We start from the raw sequence: 19,629 nt of genomic DNA, 5'->3' as shown, positions 1-19,629 counted from the left end.
AGGGCAGCTGCTCCTGGGGACCCAGGCTGGGACATAAGCCCACCCTAAATACCACTGCTGCCACTGTCCTGCTTCTGCTTGCCTGAAGCTGAGGAGCTTCTAAAAAAAATACCAACAGGGATTACCACTCACTGATTAAGTGCTATCCTGTCACCACCCCTTAGGGATCATTGCAGGAGCAGACATGAGGGTCAGTGTGACGCCCACTGGCAGATGTAGGGGAGCACATAGGGGCTGGGGAGGAGCAACTAAAAAGGGATTTGCATCTCCTTCTATTTTAGCATTGCTTTAGTCAGAGCAGCATTTTTATGGGTATTTTTATCTGTTGCTGTTTGGGAGTGCATCCTCTGGGTGGCCACAGCTGCGGTGCAGGTAGGTCCTCCACATTGTCCCACAGAGGTGTGGGCTTTGGGGTGTCCTCCACAGTTCAGATGTCTGTCTGGGAGAGCAGCAAAACCCACTGCCAGCCACTTTAACCAAATCCTGATGATTTCTCACATCAAAATTTTCAGGCTAAATCAAGCAGACAGGATTTCTGCTTTAATTTTCCTGGACCTCAAATGGCAATTAAAACAAAACAAGAAAACAAAAACCAGCCCATGTGCCCCAAACTTTGTCAGTCTCCAGTGTCAGTAGGCACATCCTACGGGTTCCTGATGTTTTCCCACAAAGGTAATATCTCCTATGAACTCAGAGGTGCAGTGATGCTCAAGACGCTCTGTTGGAAGAGCTGCCATCCTGCTCGAGTCATCCTCTTTGAAAAAGGCAAAGTAGTATTTATTCCTTACTTGGGCAAAGATTTTTCCTTTAGCAGGTCTCATTTCCTGCTACTGCTGTGTGAGTCAGGGCACCCCGTACCAACTCTGGAAGGTTTGCAGCCACTTATTTGTGTGAGGGTAGATAATTACAGCCATTAAGTGGGCATTAATGAATCGTGTGCCATCCTTGAGCAGCCTCCTCACTGCATAAAGGCAGAACCACAGCTGCAGTGAGAGAGAAGGCCCTCCCCACACTGCTCAGAGCTGAAGAACCACTCTGCATATCGGAATTATTAGCCTATTTTGAAAGCCAACATGAAGGTGTTTGGAGCCATTGGGAGAGGAGATGGGCTTCCCACCGAGCCTCCACAGCACCTGGGAAATATTTTCAAAGCACAGACCAAGCGAGGAGCAGCTTGAAAACCTTTCTGGCCCTTTCCAGCCCATAAACACTATGTGAAGCGAGTGGGTTGGGACAGCTTGGAGCAGAGAATGGCCCAAACTGGGCATCACCACTCTGTCAGAGAATAAATGTTTCCCAACATACAACTTGAACCTCCCCTGGCACAGCTTGAGGCCATTAATTCTTGTTCTACTGCTGATATCTGGGAGCAGAGGCCAATCCCCATCTCTCTACCTCCTTTCAGGTAGGAATGCTGAATGCAGAGCTCAGGTGTCTCCTAAGTGGAAGCTTGCCCCAGGTGCTTGCTTATTTCAAGCAAGCTGCCCCGGGGCCAAGCACAGCCCATGACATCTACCTGGAGAACCTAAAACCCCTCACATTGGCCCTGGAAGCTCCAGGCAGTGCAGCTCAGGGTGTGAAGGTTCAGAGCAGCACTTGATACACAGCTATAAATAGAGAGCTTGCTTCCACCGGGAAGAGGCAGAGCTGCGGAGATGGCTTTGCTCTCCTCAGATGGTGCTAAATTTTCCCCAGCTGAATACAAAGAAGACAATGAAGATCTCAGATGCTCGTATCCTATTCTCCATCTCCCTTCTCCTCAGTAATTTTGTCTGCCCACCTCCTGCTCCTCCTCCAGCAAACCTCCACCCACAGCCACAGCTGCAGCATCCTCCAAAGAGGATGATGAGAGCTGGGGAGATGCTGCTCCTGCCCTGAGCATCCCTCATCCTGTGAAGCTGGCTCTGCTCCATCCCCAGCCTGCCTGCCAAATCTTCATGGGGCCTGCAGGCAAAGCACCTCGGTTCCAGCCCAAACCCATGCTGTGCTCCCCTTAGACTTTTTGCCAATGTGAAGCCCCCAGCCCAGGGGGGCACATATGGACCTTCTTGTGTCCTCACATGCCCTTGCTTTTCCCTCCCCAGCATCCTTCTGTGAGAGCTGATCCCTTCTGCGCACTCAGCACGAGCAGATGTTGGTGCTTTTTAAGTCTGTTGCAGGCAGGATCATTTGATCTTCAGATTTCTGAGTGAAGTCAAGTCAGAGCTGGCAATTTCCTTTCAAATCCATTAAGATCCTGCATAATTTTCAATTCACTCTTCTTTTGTGGCAGATGAATAGGGAAGGGTGTTCTCTCTCAAAGACAGTTTATTAAAATGCAAATAAACTTCAGGCTGAAGGTCCATTTGAGCACTGGAAATCACATACATCTGAGGTAAATCCAACTTTTGTTCCCAAGAAGAATTGAGGAGCAGAATTATTGGCCACATCGCCAACACTGCCCACTTCCTCCCACTGTAGGATCCTCTGTGGCATCACCCAGATTCCAGGCAGTCAGAGCTGGAGTTCCCCATGTGAGGTGACCTCAGTCAGGCCTGGCTTGGGCACCTCCTCATGCCCTTGGGACCTGACTACATCTAAAGCACCATTGTCTTGATGGGCACAGCAGGGACATGGCTTAGTGGGCGTGGTAATGCTGGGTCAACAGTTGGACTTGATGATCTTAGTGATCTTTTCCAACCTCAATGATTTTATAACCCCTCAAGCCAGCGGTGACACCCCAGAATGCTCCAGTTTGGCTGCAGAATGTTCCCAAGGGCTTCAGGGTGATTGATGGCCCCCAGGCATCGCCCCATGGTGCCCCAGTGCCACCTGCTTGGGTTTCCTATATGTCACACAGGCAGGCAGCACTTCTGCACTCACAGCCCTGGGAGTTGCAATGTTGGAGGAGCTCAGGGATGCTCTGGGGGAAAGACTTTATTCAGGTGGCTTGAAGCCTGGTCTGGGGCCACCTTCCCCTTGCAGGAGAGGTGTGGCTCAAGTCTCTATCTGTGTCTGCATGGGGCTATAGAGCCAGACCCTATAAACCAGCCCTATTCTAAATCCTGGGGCAGCTGCAGGCAGAGGGAACAAGGAGTGGGACCCGGGGAGAGCAGTTCTGCCTGCTGCAGGATTCCTGTCTGCAGGGGTGTCCCCAGGGCTCTGCCTGCCCTGCTGGGGTGTCACTTGTTGATGGATGTTCCTGTGGCCAAAGCCGTGACCAGAATATGTTGAGGTTGCCATGGCAGCAGGGAGAAGGAAAAAAGGGAAGAAGGCAAGCAATAGGTATGGGAGTAGTGAGCTATAAAAAAAAAAAAAAAGACAAACAAAAAGCCAAGAGCATCCCAGAGCCAGCACTGACCTGGTGGAAGTGGCCAATCCCCCTGGATCCCAATCAAGTCCCAGGGCAGGTGAGCAGCAGCCCTTGGAGCCATCAAGTCTCCAGTGGCATCCTGGGTGTGGTGGGTGGACACAGAGCAGTCATGGGAGGAGGAAGCCTTAGAGCCTTTATAAGGCCCTCAGAGACAGACAAGAGCAGCTCCAGGACATCTATGAAGCCATCAGAGGGGATTTATTCCCCTTCTTTTCATTTAAAACCCCGCTGCATTGCCAACACAGTACCCACCAAAAGAGTAGCATCAGCCCATGCTAGGGAAGCTGCAGTGAGGACAGCTCAGCCCACAGTGAGTCAGTGTCTCAAGTGACGTCTCCCAGTAGATATTTTCTTTCCCAGTCCTCTCCCACACAGATCGACTGTTCATCTGTGCCAGCATCTGCTGCCATGCCCGAGGTGGGTGGGCTGCACATCTTCTTGCAGCAGGGCTGGTTCTGGCTCCTCTAAATGCATGGTGGGGGTGTATGGGTGGCACTGCTTTGTTAAGGATCACAGAATCATAGAGTATCCTGAATTGGAAGGGACCTGTAAAGATCATCGAGTCCAACTCCTAAGAATACCCCAAGATTCCCCAGACCTCAGGAGACAAAAACTGGACTGTTCTGAAGTTGGCCTTGGTCACAGAACAGCAGGATGTAGCTGCGATGTGTAGGGGAAGCACTGCTGGATACCTGTGGATACATGCTTGACCTCCAGATGTGGCCCCAAGGTGAGGACCGTGTGAGCCTACCTGGGAGAAGATGTGGGCTTCTCTCCATGCTGCAGTGTCCATTTCTCGAGATGGAAGATTGGATTTTGTCAACCTGAGATGTCTCAGTGAGGAGCGGTGCCAGGGCTGGGAACATGCCTGGCTCGCTTCTCTCGCATCTCCTCAACACTTCCACCCCCTTGATTCATCTGAGTGTGTCACTGCATGGCAACAGGCTTGTGGAGCACCCACGTCAGGGGCTGGAAGCAGCAATTCCCTGCGGACAGTAAGTGCAAGACCCACACCTCTGATCCCACGTGGAGCTGGAGCCCCACCACCCAAACAGCCTGAAGTGGAGCATGGGGTCCCCTTGCTGCTGTCCTTCACTTTGGGACTTGCTGGCTTGGTTATTTTTGCCCCAACCCACCCAGACCTCCCCCAAGGGTTCAGTGGGTCTTTCTGACCCAGCTGTCTCATTATCCCATTGGCATGGGAAGCGATGCTGTGGTGGGTGCTGACACTGGATGCCCCCCATGAAGGCATCTACCCCCTAAGGTTCCCCACACTCCTTTCCAAGTCTTCAAGGCTCCTAAGTCCATATGGTGCTGCCATCTGCACAAGAAGCCTTCCAGAAGCCTGAATTTCACCAAGCCCAGGGGCATGGTTATACAGAGATAATGGTCAATGGCACCAGTTCCATGAGGGCCATGTCTGCATTAGCACATAACACATCATAGCGACGTGAACAGCTCTGTTAAGCACTTGGTTATCATGTTAGCAACACAAAAAATGCAGGGAAGCAGGCTGGCTACCTACGCCATGCAAATTGCCTTACCTGGAGACAATTCTCCCGTGAAATTACCATAATGTTAAACACTGTTACATAATGATCACAGATTTCAGGTCAAATACTCCGTACGTCACGAAAGCATGGTGTGTTTTGACATTTATGGGAATACTTCTTATTTTTAGTTAGTTTGGTTACCATGGCAGCAAGAAGAAGTCTGCACCAGGCGCAGCTATACATTAGATTTTGGCCTCCCACTTGATACATCCGAAAACTTCTGAAGTGCTTTTCCTCAAGCTCTTAGCCATAAGCCACAGTGGGCAGAACGAGGCTGGGAAATGAAGTAGCCAGCGTGCTGCTCTGTGGTACTGATATTCCTGAAGCCCCTCTCTGCTCTCATTGGGATATGAAGTTTCATTCGGTCAGGTATCACAGCCAAGCAGACTGCACCGCAGAGCTTCGTAGAGGTGGAATGGGTTTAGAGGGTGATGTACGAGCCACATCCTGCTAAAAGCAAGCAGAAATTGTTGGAAAACAGGAACATCACAGAATCATAGAATGGCTTGGGTTGGTCATCACTTTCCAACCCCACTGCCTGAGCTGCAGGACTGGGGACGGCTCACATCCATCCAAATCAGCCATCCCAGAGGGGATGTGAGCATGGAGCACAGAGAATGGGTGGCTCCAGTGAGAGCTCTGTGTCACGGGTGCAGTGCAGAGGCAGCACTGTCTGCAGGGATGCTGCATCTCCAGGCCTGAAAGCTCCCAGAGGAGCCCTTCACCAGCACAGAGAGGGGAAGAAGACAGCCAGGCTGTGGGAGGAAGGACAGATTGCTCGGGTGGGATGAGTTCAGTGTTGCTGTTCTCTGAAATGAGTCACAGGTTGGGAAAGTGGGGCATTAATCTCAGGGGAGATGAGTAAGTAGGCAGCACAAAGGCAGCGGTCAAAGGAGCATCACAATTTATCCCGGCAGCTCAGCTCTTCTCGTGTATTAGCAACAGCTAATGAAATCAGAAGTCTCCCAAGAAAGCCCAGAGGAAAAATAGAATGGAAATAAATGATGTCACTCTCAGCAAATACAGATTTGAGGGGGTTTTGACACATGCTGAGGTGTCATTTCAGCACCTGGCTTTCCTTCCACAGTCCCAGATGTCCCCAGGTGCTGCCATGTCCCTGGATGCCTGGCTGTCACTGCTCCTCAAAAGTGTATTTCCAGCAGATGCAGCTGGGAGGTGACAGGGAGGTGTCACTTTCGCGTGGGACCCCTAGGTCTGCAGCTACTGCTCAGCAGCTGGAGGAGCTTTGTGTCATCACTTTGGGAACAGGGATGGGATGGATGCAGTCAGATGCTGTGACTCAAGAAGCTCCTGCTTCAGAGCCACTGAAGTCAGTGGAAAGCCTTCACCTGGTGCTGCTGGGTTCGAGCTCAACCCCAAGCCTCAAAAATGGCAAATTTCCTGGGACACTGTGGATGCTGCTTGCCAAGAACGTGTGACACAGTTCTGATGGCACTCCCGGCCTCACCTACGTATGGAGGGACTCCTGGTCCTCACATTCACCCCCTGGCTGCCCATTACCCACACACGTGTGCCTGGCACACCTTTGTCCATCCTCCCGGCCCTCCCCCCCGAAATCTCACCCAAAACCGAGGATGCAGCACGCAGCAAATGTGGGAGGCGGCCAGTTCACCGCCTCGATGAAGCGTGCTGGGATCCCACCCGCAGAGAGACTGAGTCGGGCTGCTTGCTGCCCAGAGGTGGATGTGGCACGTTAATGAGCGACGGGCAGCCTCCGGCTCCACGTCCCACCGCATCTCGCTCCGCTCTAAGATGAGAATGACATCGATCTCCCCAGCCGTGTCCTACAGCCCGGCTGTAGGATGCGGTTGGGATGAAGGCTGGAGGGCGATGTGGGACGGCATCCCGACCCCCCCCCCCGTTATCGGCGTTCCCGGAGGCTCCGCCGTTTTGATTTTTTAGGGCTAACACATCCCGCGCGATCCCATCAGCGCCGCCCACCGCTCCCCAGTGCAACGTCTTCGGGTTTCATCCCGATCTCTCCCGCAGACAAAGCGGACCCTCCCGCAGGCTGATGGGGCGCGGGGGGGAGAGAAAGCGGCCGGGAGCAGGCGAGCGGCGGCAACAACACCGCCATCTCGGGGGGTACCCGCGGGGCTGGGAGGGAACGGCGGGCGGCCCATGGCGGGCGGCGGGGACCGTTCGCTCCGGTAAAGCCCGGACTGCGGCGGGGGCTGCCGGCCGCCCCAGAGCCGACCCCGCAGCCCCGAGGACGGCCCCCATCGGCGCCAGCGGACGGACGGGAGAGGTGACCAATGGAGGCGCGCCGCCCGCCTCCCCGCCGCCAGAGGACCAATGAGAGGGCGCGGGGCGGGGAGGGGCGGGGCTGCGGGCGGGCGGGCGGCAGTCGGCGCTGAGTCGCGGTGCGGTGCGGTGTCGGGCAGTGCCGCGGCCGTCGCCGCGCGTCGCTTTTTTCCCCCTTATGGAAGAGATGGAGGAGGAGTTGAAATGCCCGGTGTGCGGCTCCTTCTACCGCGAGCCCATCATCCTGCCCTGCTCGCACAACCTGTGCCAGGCGTGCGCCCGCAACATCCTGGTGCAGACGCCGGACTCGGAATCCCCGCAGAGTCGCCGCGCTTCGGGCTCGGCCGTCTCCGACTACGACTACCTGGACCTGGACAAGATGAGCCTGTACAGCGAGGCGGACAGCGGCTACGGCTCCTACGGCGGCTTCGCCAGCGCTCCCACCACCCCCTGCCAGAAATCCCCCAACGGCGTGCGGGTCTTCCCTCCCGCCGCCCCGCCGCCCCCAGCAGCGCTGGCCCCTCCGCCGCCTCCTCCCCGCAACGCGTGCCTGACGTGCCCGCAGTGCCACCGCAGCCTGGTGCTGGACGAGCGCGGGCTGCGCGGCTTCCCCCGCAACCGGCTGCTGGAAGGCGTCATCGACCGCTACCAGCAGGGCCGGGCGGCGGCGCTGCGGTGTCAGCTGTGCGAGAAAGCTCCCAAGGAGGCGGCCGTGATGTGCGAGCAGTGCGATGTCTTCTACTGCGAGCCGTGCCGCCTGCGCTGCCACCCGCCCCGCGGTCCCCTGGCCAAGCACCGCCTGGTGCCGCCCGCTCAGGGTCGCGTCGGTCGCCGTCTCAGCCCCCGCAAGATCTCCACCTGCACGGACCACGAGCTGGAGAACCACAGCATGTACTGCGTGCAGTGCAAGAGCCCCGTGTGCTACCAGTGCCTGGAGGAAGGCAAGCACTCCAGCCACGAGGTGAAGGCGCTGGGGGCCATGTGGAAGCTGCACAAGGTGAGCTGCCGTGGCGTGGAAGTGCGGCGTGTTGGGTTGGAAGGGCTCTCGTGGCCCACGGACCCACCCCTGCCGTGGGCTGGGTGCCCCCGGCTCAGGCTGCCCAGGGCCCATCCATGGCCCTACAGGGATGGGGCGCCCACAGCTCCGCCTCACCGCCCTCTGTGTGAAGGATTTCCCCCCGGCATGTCACATAGGATGAGAGGTGATGGCCTGATATTGCCCCAAAGGAGCTTCAGGTTGGGTAGAGCGGTGCTGCACTGCCCAAGGAGTGCTGGCATCGCTGCCCCTGGGGTGCTGCAGAGCCGTGGAGATGTGTCACTCCGTCCCACTAAGCCCTGTCCCTGGTGGTGATGGGTTCACAGTTGGACTTGATGATCTTAGAGGTCTTTTCTGACCTTTCGATTCTAAATCCCCCTCCTTCGAGTTGCAAACCATTGCCAACCTGCAGCATGGTGGCAGCGAGGAAGAGCTGCCTGCCTCCTGCACACTGACTCATGGGGAGGAGGAGGAGGAGGGTGGCATCCCCTGAATGCTGATCAGCTCTGGAGTGCACTCCCACACAGGGCCCTGCTGGAGGAGAGGCTGCTGGGGCTGGGAACAGAGCTGCCCCCTCCTGCACCAGAGCTCACCTCCCCCAGCAGCAGAAGGGCAGTGGTGGGTGCATGGGCTGTGAGGGGCTGCACCAACCCTGACACATTTGTCCCAGCTCCAGCGAAGTGACGCCAGCAGGAGAGGGTGTGGGGCACGGCAGTGAGGAGCTGGTGAGCTGGGGCTGCGTGTGACCCCCTGCTGAAGGCGCTGGGGGATTGCTCTTGGGAGCATCCTCCTGCCATGCTCAGTGTGCTCAGAGCATCTCGCTGCCCCTGCCCACCTCGGTGAGTGCAGACTGCAGCCTGACCTGCTCCTGCACTTCGTGGGAGTGGAAATCTGTGCAGGAGCCAGGGGCTGCTGTCCTTGGTGCTCTGCTGGGTGCTGAGTCTTTTGCCACAGCTTGGCTGTGCTCTGCTATCCCATCCAGCGAGGTACAGACCAGCAAGGCTGGCGCTCAGAGCACAGCTGAGCACTTGGGCAGCTTGGTGCATGTGGGGCCTGAATGTGCTGCCTCTCCCCACTGCGTGTTTGTTAGGGGAGCGAAAAGGGTCTGTTGGCATTGAGCATGATTAATTTCTTTATTTATTTTAATTTGAAAGAATGATTTCGCCTCCAGAGCTCAGGAGCTCTCGCTGTGATGCTGTGCAGTGAAATTGGCCCAGCTTTGGATGAGTGAGACCTCATCCTGCGTTAGGGACAGACATCAGGAGCCAAACCACGTGTATTGGAGCTGGAGCCCCCCAGGTTTGGGGAGCACGGCCCTTTGGCTGCAAGGCAAACCTTCAGGGAGGGTGTCCTTTTCTGCCCTACCTTCCCACTGCCATGAGCACTCGTAGCACACACCTACAGATCAGAAGGGATGGAGGTGTTGTTATTTTCTCTCCCGTGATCACAGTGCTGTGTGCAAAATAATCCTCATGATGCATCTGTGCTCATTTGTGACCTGAGGTGAACGTGACTCTCTCTGGAGCCCACGGTGACCTGAGTGTGGCTTGATGGGCTGCTGGGCCCAAGCACTGCGTCGGTGCAGGGATGCACAACAGAATATAATGCTGGAAGCTTCGGTTTCTAAGCTGGAAATCCTCTCTGTTCCTATCTTCCCATCAGGACAGCTGTTGGGAGAGGAGTAAATGTTCAAAGAAACCATTTCCTTCTTTGCTTTAAGCCAAATTGTCCTGGTTTTGTACACATAACTGCAGCTGTCTGGGTTTTACCCTGGGAAGACGTGGTACTGCCTGTCATATCAGGAGCAGAGGCACAAGATGGAGCTGGCTCATGTATTCCTCGCACATCCGAGTCCCTCCTGTGCTTGCTGGGAAGTGCATGGTGAGGGCAGGCTCAGCAGCTTGCTGATGGTGACAGATAGAATGAGGGACTGGTTGGGTTAGAAGGGACCTCACAGCCCCAAAACCAAACTGTGCTCAGATCAAAGATCCCTGCAGCATCTCTGCACTCCTTGCAGCAGGGGCTGGCCCTGCTGGCTGCAGTTGCACACTGTTGAATCGGCTGTGATGATGGTTAGCAGCCAGGAGCTAATTAGCTGCTGTGTTACCTAGGCCCCAGCTCACGCACTGAGGGATGCAGGGGAGCTGTGCTGTATGAATCAGAAGCTCTGTAGGATGCTGAGCCCGATTGCTTTGCACATGTGGGGCAAACAAGAGGGTGGGAAACACTGTGTTGCCTGTTAGCTCCTGCCTGGTGCACCAGAGCCAAGGCAGCAACGAGGAGACAGCACTATTCATCAGCCTGCCTGACCCTCGTGGGAAACCCCGAGGAGCTGCTGCAAGACAAAGGTCTGCTTGGGTTGTGAAGTAAAATATTTGCTGCTGAGACAGAAGCAGTGAGAATCCTTAACCTTTTCCCGTTACTCTTTGCCAAGCTTTGCTTTGCTGCCCTTCTGGATCCCCACTGCCCTCACCCTGTCTGCAGCGCAGGGTCTGTCCTGTCCCCCTCTGTCTCAGATCTGGAGGTGATGCTGCCTTCTCGTGTGAGCACTGATGTAGAAAACAGCTTTCTGTCAAGCAGCTCTTCCCACTGCACTTAACCTCAGTTAACAGAGGAATGAGCATCCAAGAATATCCCATTAATCAAAGGTAATGTGGTACAGCAAGTTCTACAAGGCACTTTTGGAGCCAGCACTGTGCTCGGTGCCAGGAGATGCCCACTGAGGTACTTGCAAGGAAAATTGGGCTCTGGGCCATCTTGGAGCAAGGGTAAATCACTGCAGCTTCATTGGTTCCAGTGGGAAGCCCTGAAACACTCCAGGATTTGAGAGGCAGGAGCTGGAGAAATTGCAGTGCTCTTTAGGAGGCTGTTTGACTCCTTTCTTTATGCTCTCAGGACGAATATCCTCTTTCCTCCAGCTCAGATGGGAGTTCCAGGAGCTGTGCCTGCAGGTGACACCAAAACCTCATTTGAACCCTGTTCGTGGTTGACCCCAAGGTGCTCAGTGGTGCAGGTGGCTCGGGTGGCCCATCTGCTGCGAGAAGCAGCACGGGCGGGTTTTGCTTTGAAACAACCTCCTTTCAGCCCAGTGCTTAGCATCCCCCAGCCCTGCAGAGGCTCTTTGCTGCTTGGTTTCTTTGCAGTTAATGGCAGGAGATTCCCTGCTGCAGAGAGCAGGTGGGTCATAGCTGCATGTCATCAACTGCAGAGAGCATCCTTGGCCTGCACTGCACATGATGGGCAGAGGAAGAGTGGGCTGGCAATGGGAGAAGGGCCCTTTGTGCAGCCCGTGGGCACAGCAGCCACATGTGCACCCCCCAGCACAGCCTGGTGGTTTCCCACCACTTTGCAGCCAGCTGGCTCAGCACGAGGGAGCCCTGCCTGCGTGCTGCTCTGAGCACAGCTCTGAACGGGAGCGCTCCGGCGTTGCACTGCTTTATTGGCTTTGCAAAGCTGGGGTGTTTTTGGAGGAGCTGTTGCACTGCGAAGAGTGTTCCTGCTCTTCCAGCTCATCCATGGGCATGCAGGTGCCTCCTCGGTGCCTTTCCAGGGTGCAAATGCCACTGTGGTACTGCTGTGTTTGCAGCAAGTGCTTTCCGCCGCTGCTTGGCTGGGAGCCTTGCAAACTTCCTCCCCAGGAGAAGGGAGGGAAGGAAGGACAGGCCTGGGGAGCTTTGCTAATGAGCTGCTTTCCCCTTGTGTATTCAGAGCTAGTTGTAAGTCTAAATAAAAACACGATTCAGTCAAAATCTTCCAGCATCAAAGCTGCAGCCCTAAGGAATAGACCCTAACGCTTTTATAACTTCACCCCGTTGCCTTGCAGTCTGAAAAAGCCCCAGCGAACGTTCTGGAGCTATTTGTGACCCCCCCGGCTCTCTGTGGTACTCACACTGTCTTCTGCTCTTCCCAGGGTGCAGCCACACCGGAGCTGGGCCAGACCCAAGGTAGATCCCTGCCCTGTGGGACACAGCAGAGCCTGCCCAGGAGCTAATTAAGAGTCAGAGCTGGGTTAATCCTACTAATTGAGGTCATCTGTCACTGCAGGGTGGACGTCTTCTTCTCACCCCACATAACCAACCCACGTTGGTTGCTTTCAGGCTGCAGGCAGCCACTGCTGGCACACCACACTGGGTTTGCTTTCTGCGCCCAGCAGGTCCTCTCCCATTCTCCCCAGTGTTTGTTTGCCTTGCACTGGAGCTGGAGTAGAGCTCCCGAGGTGCCACGTGTTGTTGCTGCAAGCTGGCTGCCTTCGTGCTCATAAAGATGAGCAAAGCACCTGTCTCCCTAGGAGCTTCATGCTCCAAGAGCGTTGGAAAAGATTTCTCTTCCCCTTAAATCAAAACAGCAACTTAGAAAGAGCCCTTCACCCAAGTGGGAAGAGTGGTGCTCTTTGGCTCTGGAAAACAAGAGGGTTTTCTGCCTGTCAGATGCATTGCACGAGGTCTCCTGTAACTCTTTGACATATGCATTTTCTTTTAAAGAAGCGTCAAATGCCAGCGTGCCATCAGCCCTTCCCCTCGGATATGAAGGTCCAGGCAAGGCTGTATTGTCCCGTGTGACACCTCCAGCATTGCCTTTGCCCACAGCAGCAGGGGAGGGCCCTTGTCCAGCCACCAGTTTGCTTCCCATCTCCTGCTGCCCCCCAAAAACCTTGATGGAGTCCTTGTGATCCTTTCTCTCCTTAGGCTGGTTTTCCTCTTAGGTCTTGGGATCGCTTCTTTCTTTCCTCTAAGAAGGTGGTTACTGGAGTAAATGTGAATGATTGCCCCCTCCCTTCCCTCGGTATTTCCTGGGTTTTTCACTTCTTCATAAATTATCATAAATGATTCAGTGAGCCCATTAGCTGCTTTCCTCGTAGCACAGAGATGGATTGGCGTGCTCCAGCAACTGGAGATCCTTCAGCACTGAGCACGAGGTCCCCTCGCCTCCTTTCTCTCTGACACGTTCGTCATTACTTCCTAATTAGCCGTACGACCTTTCCTATTAAAGAATAATATTTTAAAGGCACTCCTCAGCCCTGTGATTTATTCTTCCTCCTGTTTTATTCATGGCTCCATGATCTTCTCACAACCCACCCAGTTTGTGTGGTTAGCCTTCCCAGTATCCACCCCCACCCATGCCCTTCCTGCTCTCATGCTGCCTTTGAGTGCTTTTGTCATCTGCACTGCTCTCTTTCTGGTTTATTCACACTGAAAATCTTAGTGGGGCTCTCAAGAGCCTGTTTGAAATGCATCTTCCAAGTGCAAGGAGCAGCCTTGCCAGAGGACCCTTCTCTGGGTTGCATCAGGAGAGCTGCAGTCCTCGGAGGCTTCACACCTGTGCACATGCTTAACTCACACCTTCCCTCCCCATCCCATGCCTCTGTGATTGGGGACATCACATCCTGGGGCTGAGGAGGGCCCCCAGGCGCACCCAGCTGGAAATAAGGAGCAGGAGCTCCTGGTTCTGCTTAGGCTGGGCACGAGGTTCTTCCCCACGTGTCCCTCTCTGCCCATCCCCACAAGTCCTGTTCCCTCCTTATCCTGAAGCCCTGGTGATCCAGGCTGCTTTTTGGGTATCCCTGGGACACTCCCTGGTGTGGAGGCTGAGGCTGCTGTGCCTGGAGGAAGGTGAGCAGAGGAGGAGGGCTGGATCCTGTGCAAGATGAGGTCTGAGCTTGATCACTGTGCTCTGAGTGCCACCCAGGCACCTACTGCAGCAACGAGCATTGCCATCCCCCTGCTCTGATGTCAATGGTGATGGGAATATCTCTGCAGCCGTGCTTCAAGGAAGTTGGGAACCCTGTTTGTCTCTCTTGTGTCTGCCCTTGGTTTTCTCCAGGGAGGACAACGTGCAGTTCAAGGACTGGTAGTGGCCTCGCTGTCCCCACCCAGACACCCCAGTGGGCAGCAAGGTGGGAGCATCTCCACTCAAGGATATTCACAGAGGGAAAAGCTGCAGCTCCCCAAGCAGGGAGAGCTCGTTACCTCTCCCAGTGCTGCCTGCAGAAGGCTCCTGGCACAGAGCAAGGCAGCTGGTCTGGGGGAGCAGCATGCCCTGATGCTGCAGAGGGAAGGAGCGAAGCAGGAAGGCCCATCGGTCTGTGTGCATCTCACCTTCGTTCCCCCCAGCTCCTGCTGCTGCCATGGCTGTGTGTGATATCAGCAATCTTATTAAAAGCAGAAAGCATAAAGTCAGTAATAATCAGCTCGTGTTCTGTGTGCTGCCAATAAGGCAGCGATCTCCTGGCCTTGGTGCTGCCTGTGCTGGGCAGGCTGGCTGGGCTGAATGGCAGAGAAGCAGAGGGAAGGGGTTCGTTGTGTCCTTCGGGGTGGGAGAGGAGATACCTGTAGTTGCTTTATCTTAGCTGGGGGAGGCACTGAGGCACATTAGCTCATCTTCAGAGGCTGCAGATGAAGGATTTGTTAGGAAGTGGCAGCAGATGGGTTGTCTGCAAGGGCACGACGCAGCCCTGCTTTGCGGAGATGCTCAGGGGATGTGAGCTTGTCCCCATTGAAGGGAGGGCCTGTGTGCCAGGAGCCAAAGGGAACGAGATGCCATCTCCCATCTGTGCCTATGAAAACCTCCCTTCAGCAAAGAGTGTGAGTGCTTGCTGATGTTGGTCAGCAGCCAAAGAGGCACAGGGCTGTGAAATGAGGATCTGCTGATAGAGCTGGGATCTCCCAGAGCTGTGCTGCGTGCCTCTGCTCAGCGCGGTGAGCTCTTACCTTTGGGCAAAGCCACATGGGGACTGTCCTTGATAGGATGGTGGGTCTGTTCAGCCCACTGCATTGCTGGCCCCTGTAGTGGGACACGGTGGCCATCAGCAGGGTGGTGATGAGTGGCTGCTCTCCTTGTTTGCATTTCTAGGCAATGAAATGTCAAAGCAAAGTCAAGATGTTGGCTAGCTGTCAAGCCTATTTATGGCCATACCGGGCAGCAGCACACAGATGGGTGTTGGAGGCTGTAGGACAAGACAAAAGGATGGTCAGTGCTCTCAGTGCAGAAGGGGGAATTGCCCCTTGCAGCCTGCATTGCCCCTGCATTTGGGTTAAGATCGGTAAAATTCATCGTTGGTGCAGTTAATCAGGTTTAAATTTAACTCCAACCAATAAGTAATCAGATTGGAAGACTTAATGCAGTAATGGGATGGCAGAGCTTAAGTGCGAGTAACCATGGAGGCAGCTGAGTGGGAAGGCGATAATTGGATTGAAGGCAAACGGGGCATCATTTTAAGGTGGAAAGTGTAAGGGCTGCAGCACGGCCCTCGCTGGGCACAGGGCTGACCCTGGGCTGTGGTGCTGGTGGTATCCACAGGGCTGCTTGCTGCATGAAGGCACCAGGGGGAAAGGAGGCATGGCACTGTCCGGGTCGGTCCCTGCTGTCACCAGCAGCAACGTGGATGCCTTGTTCTCATTCATGGGCTTGCTGCACACTGCGAAGGGGAACCCAGAGCTTAGGGCTCATTTGGAGCAAAAGGAAAACGCTGCAAGGAGCAGTGACCCGAGGAGGGATCAGCTGCTGCAGGGATTAGCCGCTAAGCAGAGCTCTCAGGAAATGCAGTGTCTGGTTTGATGAACCGCCTCTCTCTCTAATGAAGGCTGTGCAATGAGCTGATTGCTCTGCAGAACAACAGTGCTCTTGCAGTGGCTGCCTGAGAGGTGGAGGATCTTCCTTGATGAGCCGCTTTCTTCTGACCTGCAGAGCCCTCCAGCAGGTGAACCAGGCCAACAGCAGCCCCAACCGCTGCCCTGACTCCACACACACCTCAGCCTCTGCTTCCCTCCTGGGTGCTTGTTTGGAGCTGGGGCTACGTTGGTGGGGCACAGAGCAGCAGCCCCACGCCCCTCTCCGTCTGGGGCAGCTTGTTCTATCTCCCTGCTCCTGTGCTAGCAGCATCTGCTCCCAAATGCAGAGAAGCCATGCAGCAGTGTCCCTGTGTTGGTGAAGAGGCAATGACAAAAGGGGCTGACATCCCCAGGAGGAGCGTGGCATAAGCATCACAGCCCAGGGAACAGCCCCAGTGCCACGCAGCAAAGGGCATCTAACCTTCCTTCATGTGTGCATGCAGCAAGTGCAGGAGGTGCCTTTCCATCTTCCCCAGAGGGCAGCCTAAAAGCAGTGCGTGCTGTGGCTGGTCCATGCTCTGCAGGGGAGTGGAAGGGAGCCTGGAGAAGCCTTGGATCAGCTGCAGGTCGTCCTCTGCCTCTCACCAGCCTCATTCATCTCTGGAAGCGTAACAGCACTGACACACGGCACATGAGCCCAGTGCTTCCAGGGGGTTGGAAATGCCACCAGCCTCATGACAGCAGCTGTAGATCAGTGTGCTCCCAGCTGGGCCACGAGTGACCGGAATCAGCCACCATTACGGCTGCACTCCCCAAGACAAGACGTGCCTTGGCTCCTTATTACGAGTTGCTGCTGCTCTGGGAGGCACCAGCTTGCACCAGGATCTGGCCAGAGCATCCCAGAAGCCAGATGGAGCTGCCCAGACTTCCTCACCATCAGCCTGCTCAGCACTTCCCACTATTTGGCCTTTTTTAGCTTTTCAGCCCAGCATACTGGCGAGCAGGCAGCGGTCCTTGCTCAGCTTCTGGTTATTGCAGGCTCTCCATGATGGAGCCAGTGCTCCTCCCCGGGATCTCAGTGGGACATTCTGCTGATGAAAAGCTAAGGTGATTTGTTGTTGAGTGTTAATGAAGCAAGACAGGAATTAATTGGGCAGTATCAAAGGGCTGTTAATAATATCTCGGTGCTCATTTCTTCTCTGCAAAAATCAAAGCGAGGGCTACACCGTGTATCAAAGCAAGGGCAGCATCTTCACCACATCACTTGGGCTGGTCACAGACCTTCTCCTCCTCTGGTTTGCACTGGGAAGTGTAGGGTTCAGGTGAGGATTCCCAGCAGGAGCACAGGGTGCTGTGCTGCTCTGCTGTACCTGCTGGGTTCTGCCCTGCATGCTGCTCCTCGCTGGGCCTGCAGGCCCCAGTTACTCATGGCTGGTTTTTGGCACAGCAATTACATGCATTAAAATCCATGCGAAGAGAATAATTGCAGTTTTTACCCTGAGTGTCTTACTTCCAGCAGAGTGCCCAGTGCTGGCTAATGTGCAATTCCAGGGGCTGGCAACCAAGTGACAGCAGGTGGTTTTCAAAACATGAGAAACCTCTTTTCAGAGAGGCTCCTGGGGCCAAGCAGAACACAGACCCTGGTCCCTTCCCACTGCGTGGACAGGCTCTGGGCAGTGGCTGTGGTGTGTCACTGCCAGGCAGTGCCAGCATCACCGAGGCCTCGGTGTTCCCCCTGCAAGGCTGGAGGAGGCAGAGCAGTGCATCTGCTCCCCAGAGCAGGGACCCCAGAGCCATACGGGAGGCAATGAAAGGGCTTCAGCGAGGTCATTGTGCTTGCAAAGAATATATTCCCTGTCTTATTTCCAGGCTGGAGCTTTTGAATCCCTTCTGCCTGCTGAGAAAAGACACTGCCCCAGTGTCTGCCTAAACAAAGCCAGCGGCTGGGGCCATCTGTGCACACAAGGACAGCATGGTGATGCTGGGGGCTCCCGGCTGCTTCTTGCAGTCAGCTGAGTCTGGGTGAGCTGAACTGAGCAGGTATGGGCCGGCAGGGACACCCCCAGGTCTGTGCTGGGATCCTTTGCTGCCATCCCTGCAGGCAGTGAGCACCGACCACCCCACAGCAGCACAGCGTGGCAGATACGTGTCCAAGTACCTCAATACACAGTGACTTGGGGCAGGGGGATAGAGCTGAGAAGGCATTAAAATCCAGCGTGCCAGAATTGGTTTCTGCTCTGTACTGCAGCCCCCAGAGCTGCTTTGCTGTTCTTTTATCCACAAATAATTGGCTTTATCCAAACCTTAGCAGCTGGCAGGCAGCAGCCTGGCTCTGGGACTTGCTGTGGGGCTGCTAGACGTTGACATTCACATCTCACCCTTCTCCTGCGTACCCCCATAACTGCGAAGGAGGAGGCAGGGGGTCGTTTCTCTTCCATCTGTTGCTTTCTTTGGAGCTTTCTGCCAGCCTGGGAGTGCATCCATCTCGCGGGAAGCTGGGAGGGCCAGAGCTGGAGCTGAGTCACACACAGCAGCAGGGGCTGCATCCCTCCCCTGCTTCCTCACCGGGGTCAGGCTGGAGCAGAAAGCCAATTAGCAGCTGTTTAGCTTTGTCAACTTTCTGAGTGGATGCAAGTTTTAATTAAACATCCCATTTTAATTAGTTGTGCATCACATACAGCGAGCTTGCCGCAGGATCCGAAGGCTGTATGTAGGTCCTATGCTTTAATTAAAAGAAAGAAGCACATGACTTCAGCTCCAGCATCTGTGACAGCACCTCATCCTTTCAGGGGCACGAGCAGAACAGCTGGGAGCAGATCTCTTCTTGCCTTGCCCGTTTTGCTGCCCTTCTACCTCTTTCACCCCGCTGTGAGTGCCCCACTGCTCGCAGTCAGACACCCGTGGTGTGTGACAGCTCATGTCCCAGCAGAGGAAGTGCCACTGGAGGCTGTTAAGGCATATGGGAGGTGGGAAGGTGATCCAGGGCAGCCAGCGTGGCTCACCCTGATACAGCCGTGCTCATCCCTGCCCCGAGATGGGAGTCAAAGCCCGACAGAAATCCCTTTGTCAGCAGAGCCTGGGAAGGAGGGCCATTAGTGAGCACAGAAAGGGGATGGATTCTCTCCTAAGTGCTCTGGGGACAGAGATTTAAATGCTTAACTCCCATTAATGCTAATGTGAATTACAGAGGTCTCCTCTCACTGCTTTGTAAGCAGAGCATCAGGAAAGGAGGCCAGCTATTTGGGAAGAACAAATACTCTTGTTTTTAAGACCGTGCTAAATAGGATGTTTCTTCATTTCACACTCCCTCACCCGTGCTGGTCGGGGTGGGATGCTGCTCTGGTCCCACGCTGGGCCCAGGGGACAGTGATCCAACCCTTCTCTGAAGCTTGGGTTTGCTCCAAGGGCAGTGGCCTTTCAGGAGAGCACCTGTAGGATTGACAGCCCCCAGACATTTGATTTCTCTCACTTAGAATAACAAAGAACCAGAAGGGCTTGGTTTTTCTGTCCCCCACAGCTATGAATCACGTTGTCACTGTGCCGGCAGTGCTGTCCTTAATGAATACATTCAGGCATGCCTGCAAGTCCCTGTGCACATTCCCACACGCGCTCCGTTGTCATCTAGCATTAATTAACATTGTTGAACGGGCTAACAGCTCCGTGTCCCCAGCTGGGTGACTCCTGCCACAAGCAGCAGGGATGCAGTAGGATTAAGAGCACACTGGAAACACTTCCAGTTTAGGCATCCTCCTAAATCTGGGGTGGGAGTGTGGGTCTGGAGGACCACTCGTGATTGCAGCCCCACTGGTGGTGACCTCACATCCCTCCTGCACTGTCCCCCAGTCCCCAAGGGAGGATGGATGGATGTGACTTCCC

The 19,629-nt window shown here is 55.0% G+C and overlaps 1 protein-coding gene across 5 annotated transcripts in view; it reads left to right on the top strand.

Annotated features, from left to right (window-relative positions):
* The first annotated feature begins 7,348 nt into the window (after window positions 1–7,348).
* TRIM9 (tripartite motif containing 9) overlaps window positions 7,349–19,629 on the top strand; it is a 29,626-nt gene continuing 17,345 nt past the window's right edge. For all 5 annotated transcript variants that reach the window (XM_065748669.1, XM_065748645.1, XM_065748661.1 and 2 more), the window contains exon 1: window positions 7,349–8,167. In XM_065748669.1, coding sequence (XP_065604741.1) covers window positions 7,349–8,167 — 819 coding nt within the window. The remainder of the gene's footprint in view (window positions 8,168–19,629) is intronic.

The sequence above is a fragment of the Cyrtonyx montezumae genome, unplaced genomic scaffold (assembly GCF_038088225.1).
Source record: "Cyrtonyx montezumae isolate F1298 unplaced genomic scaffold, pur_monq_1.0 scaffold_10, whole genome shotgun sequence".
NCBI lineage: Eukaryota > Metazoa > Chordata > Aves > Galliformes > Odontophoridae > Cyrtonyx > Cyrtonyx montezumae.
Note: the sequence above shows the minus strand (reverse complement) of the source record. Positions and strands in the feature narration are given on the sequence as shown.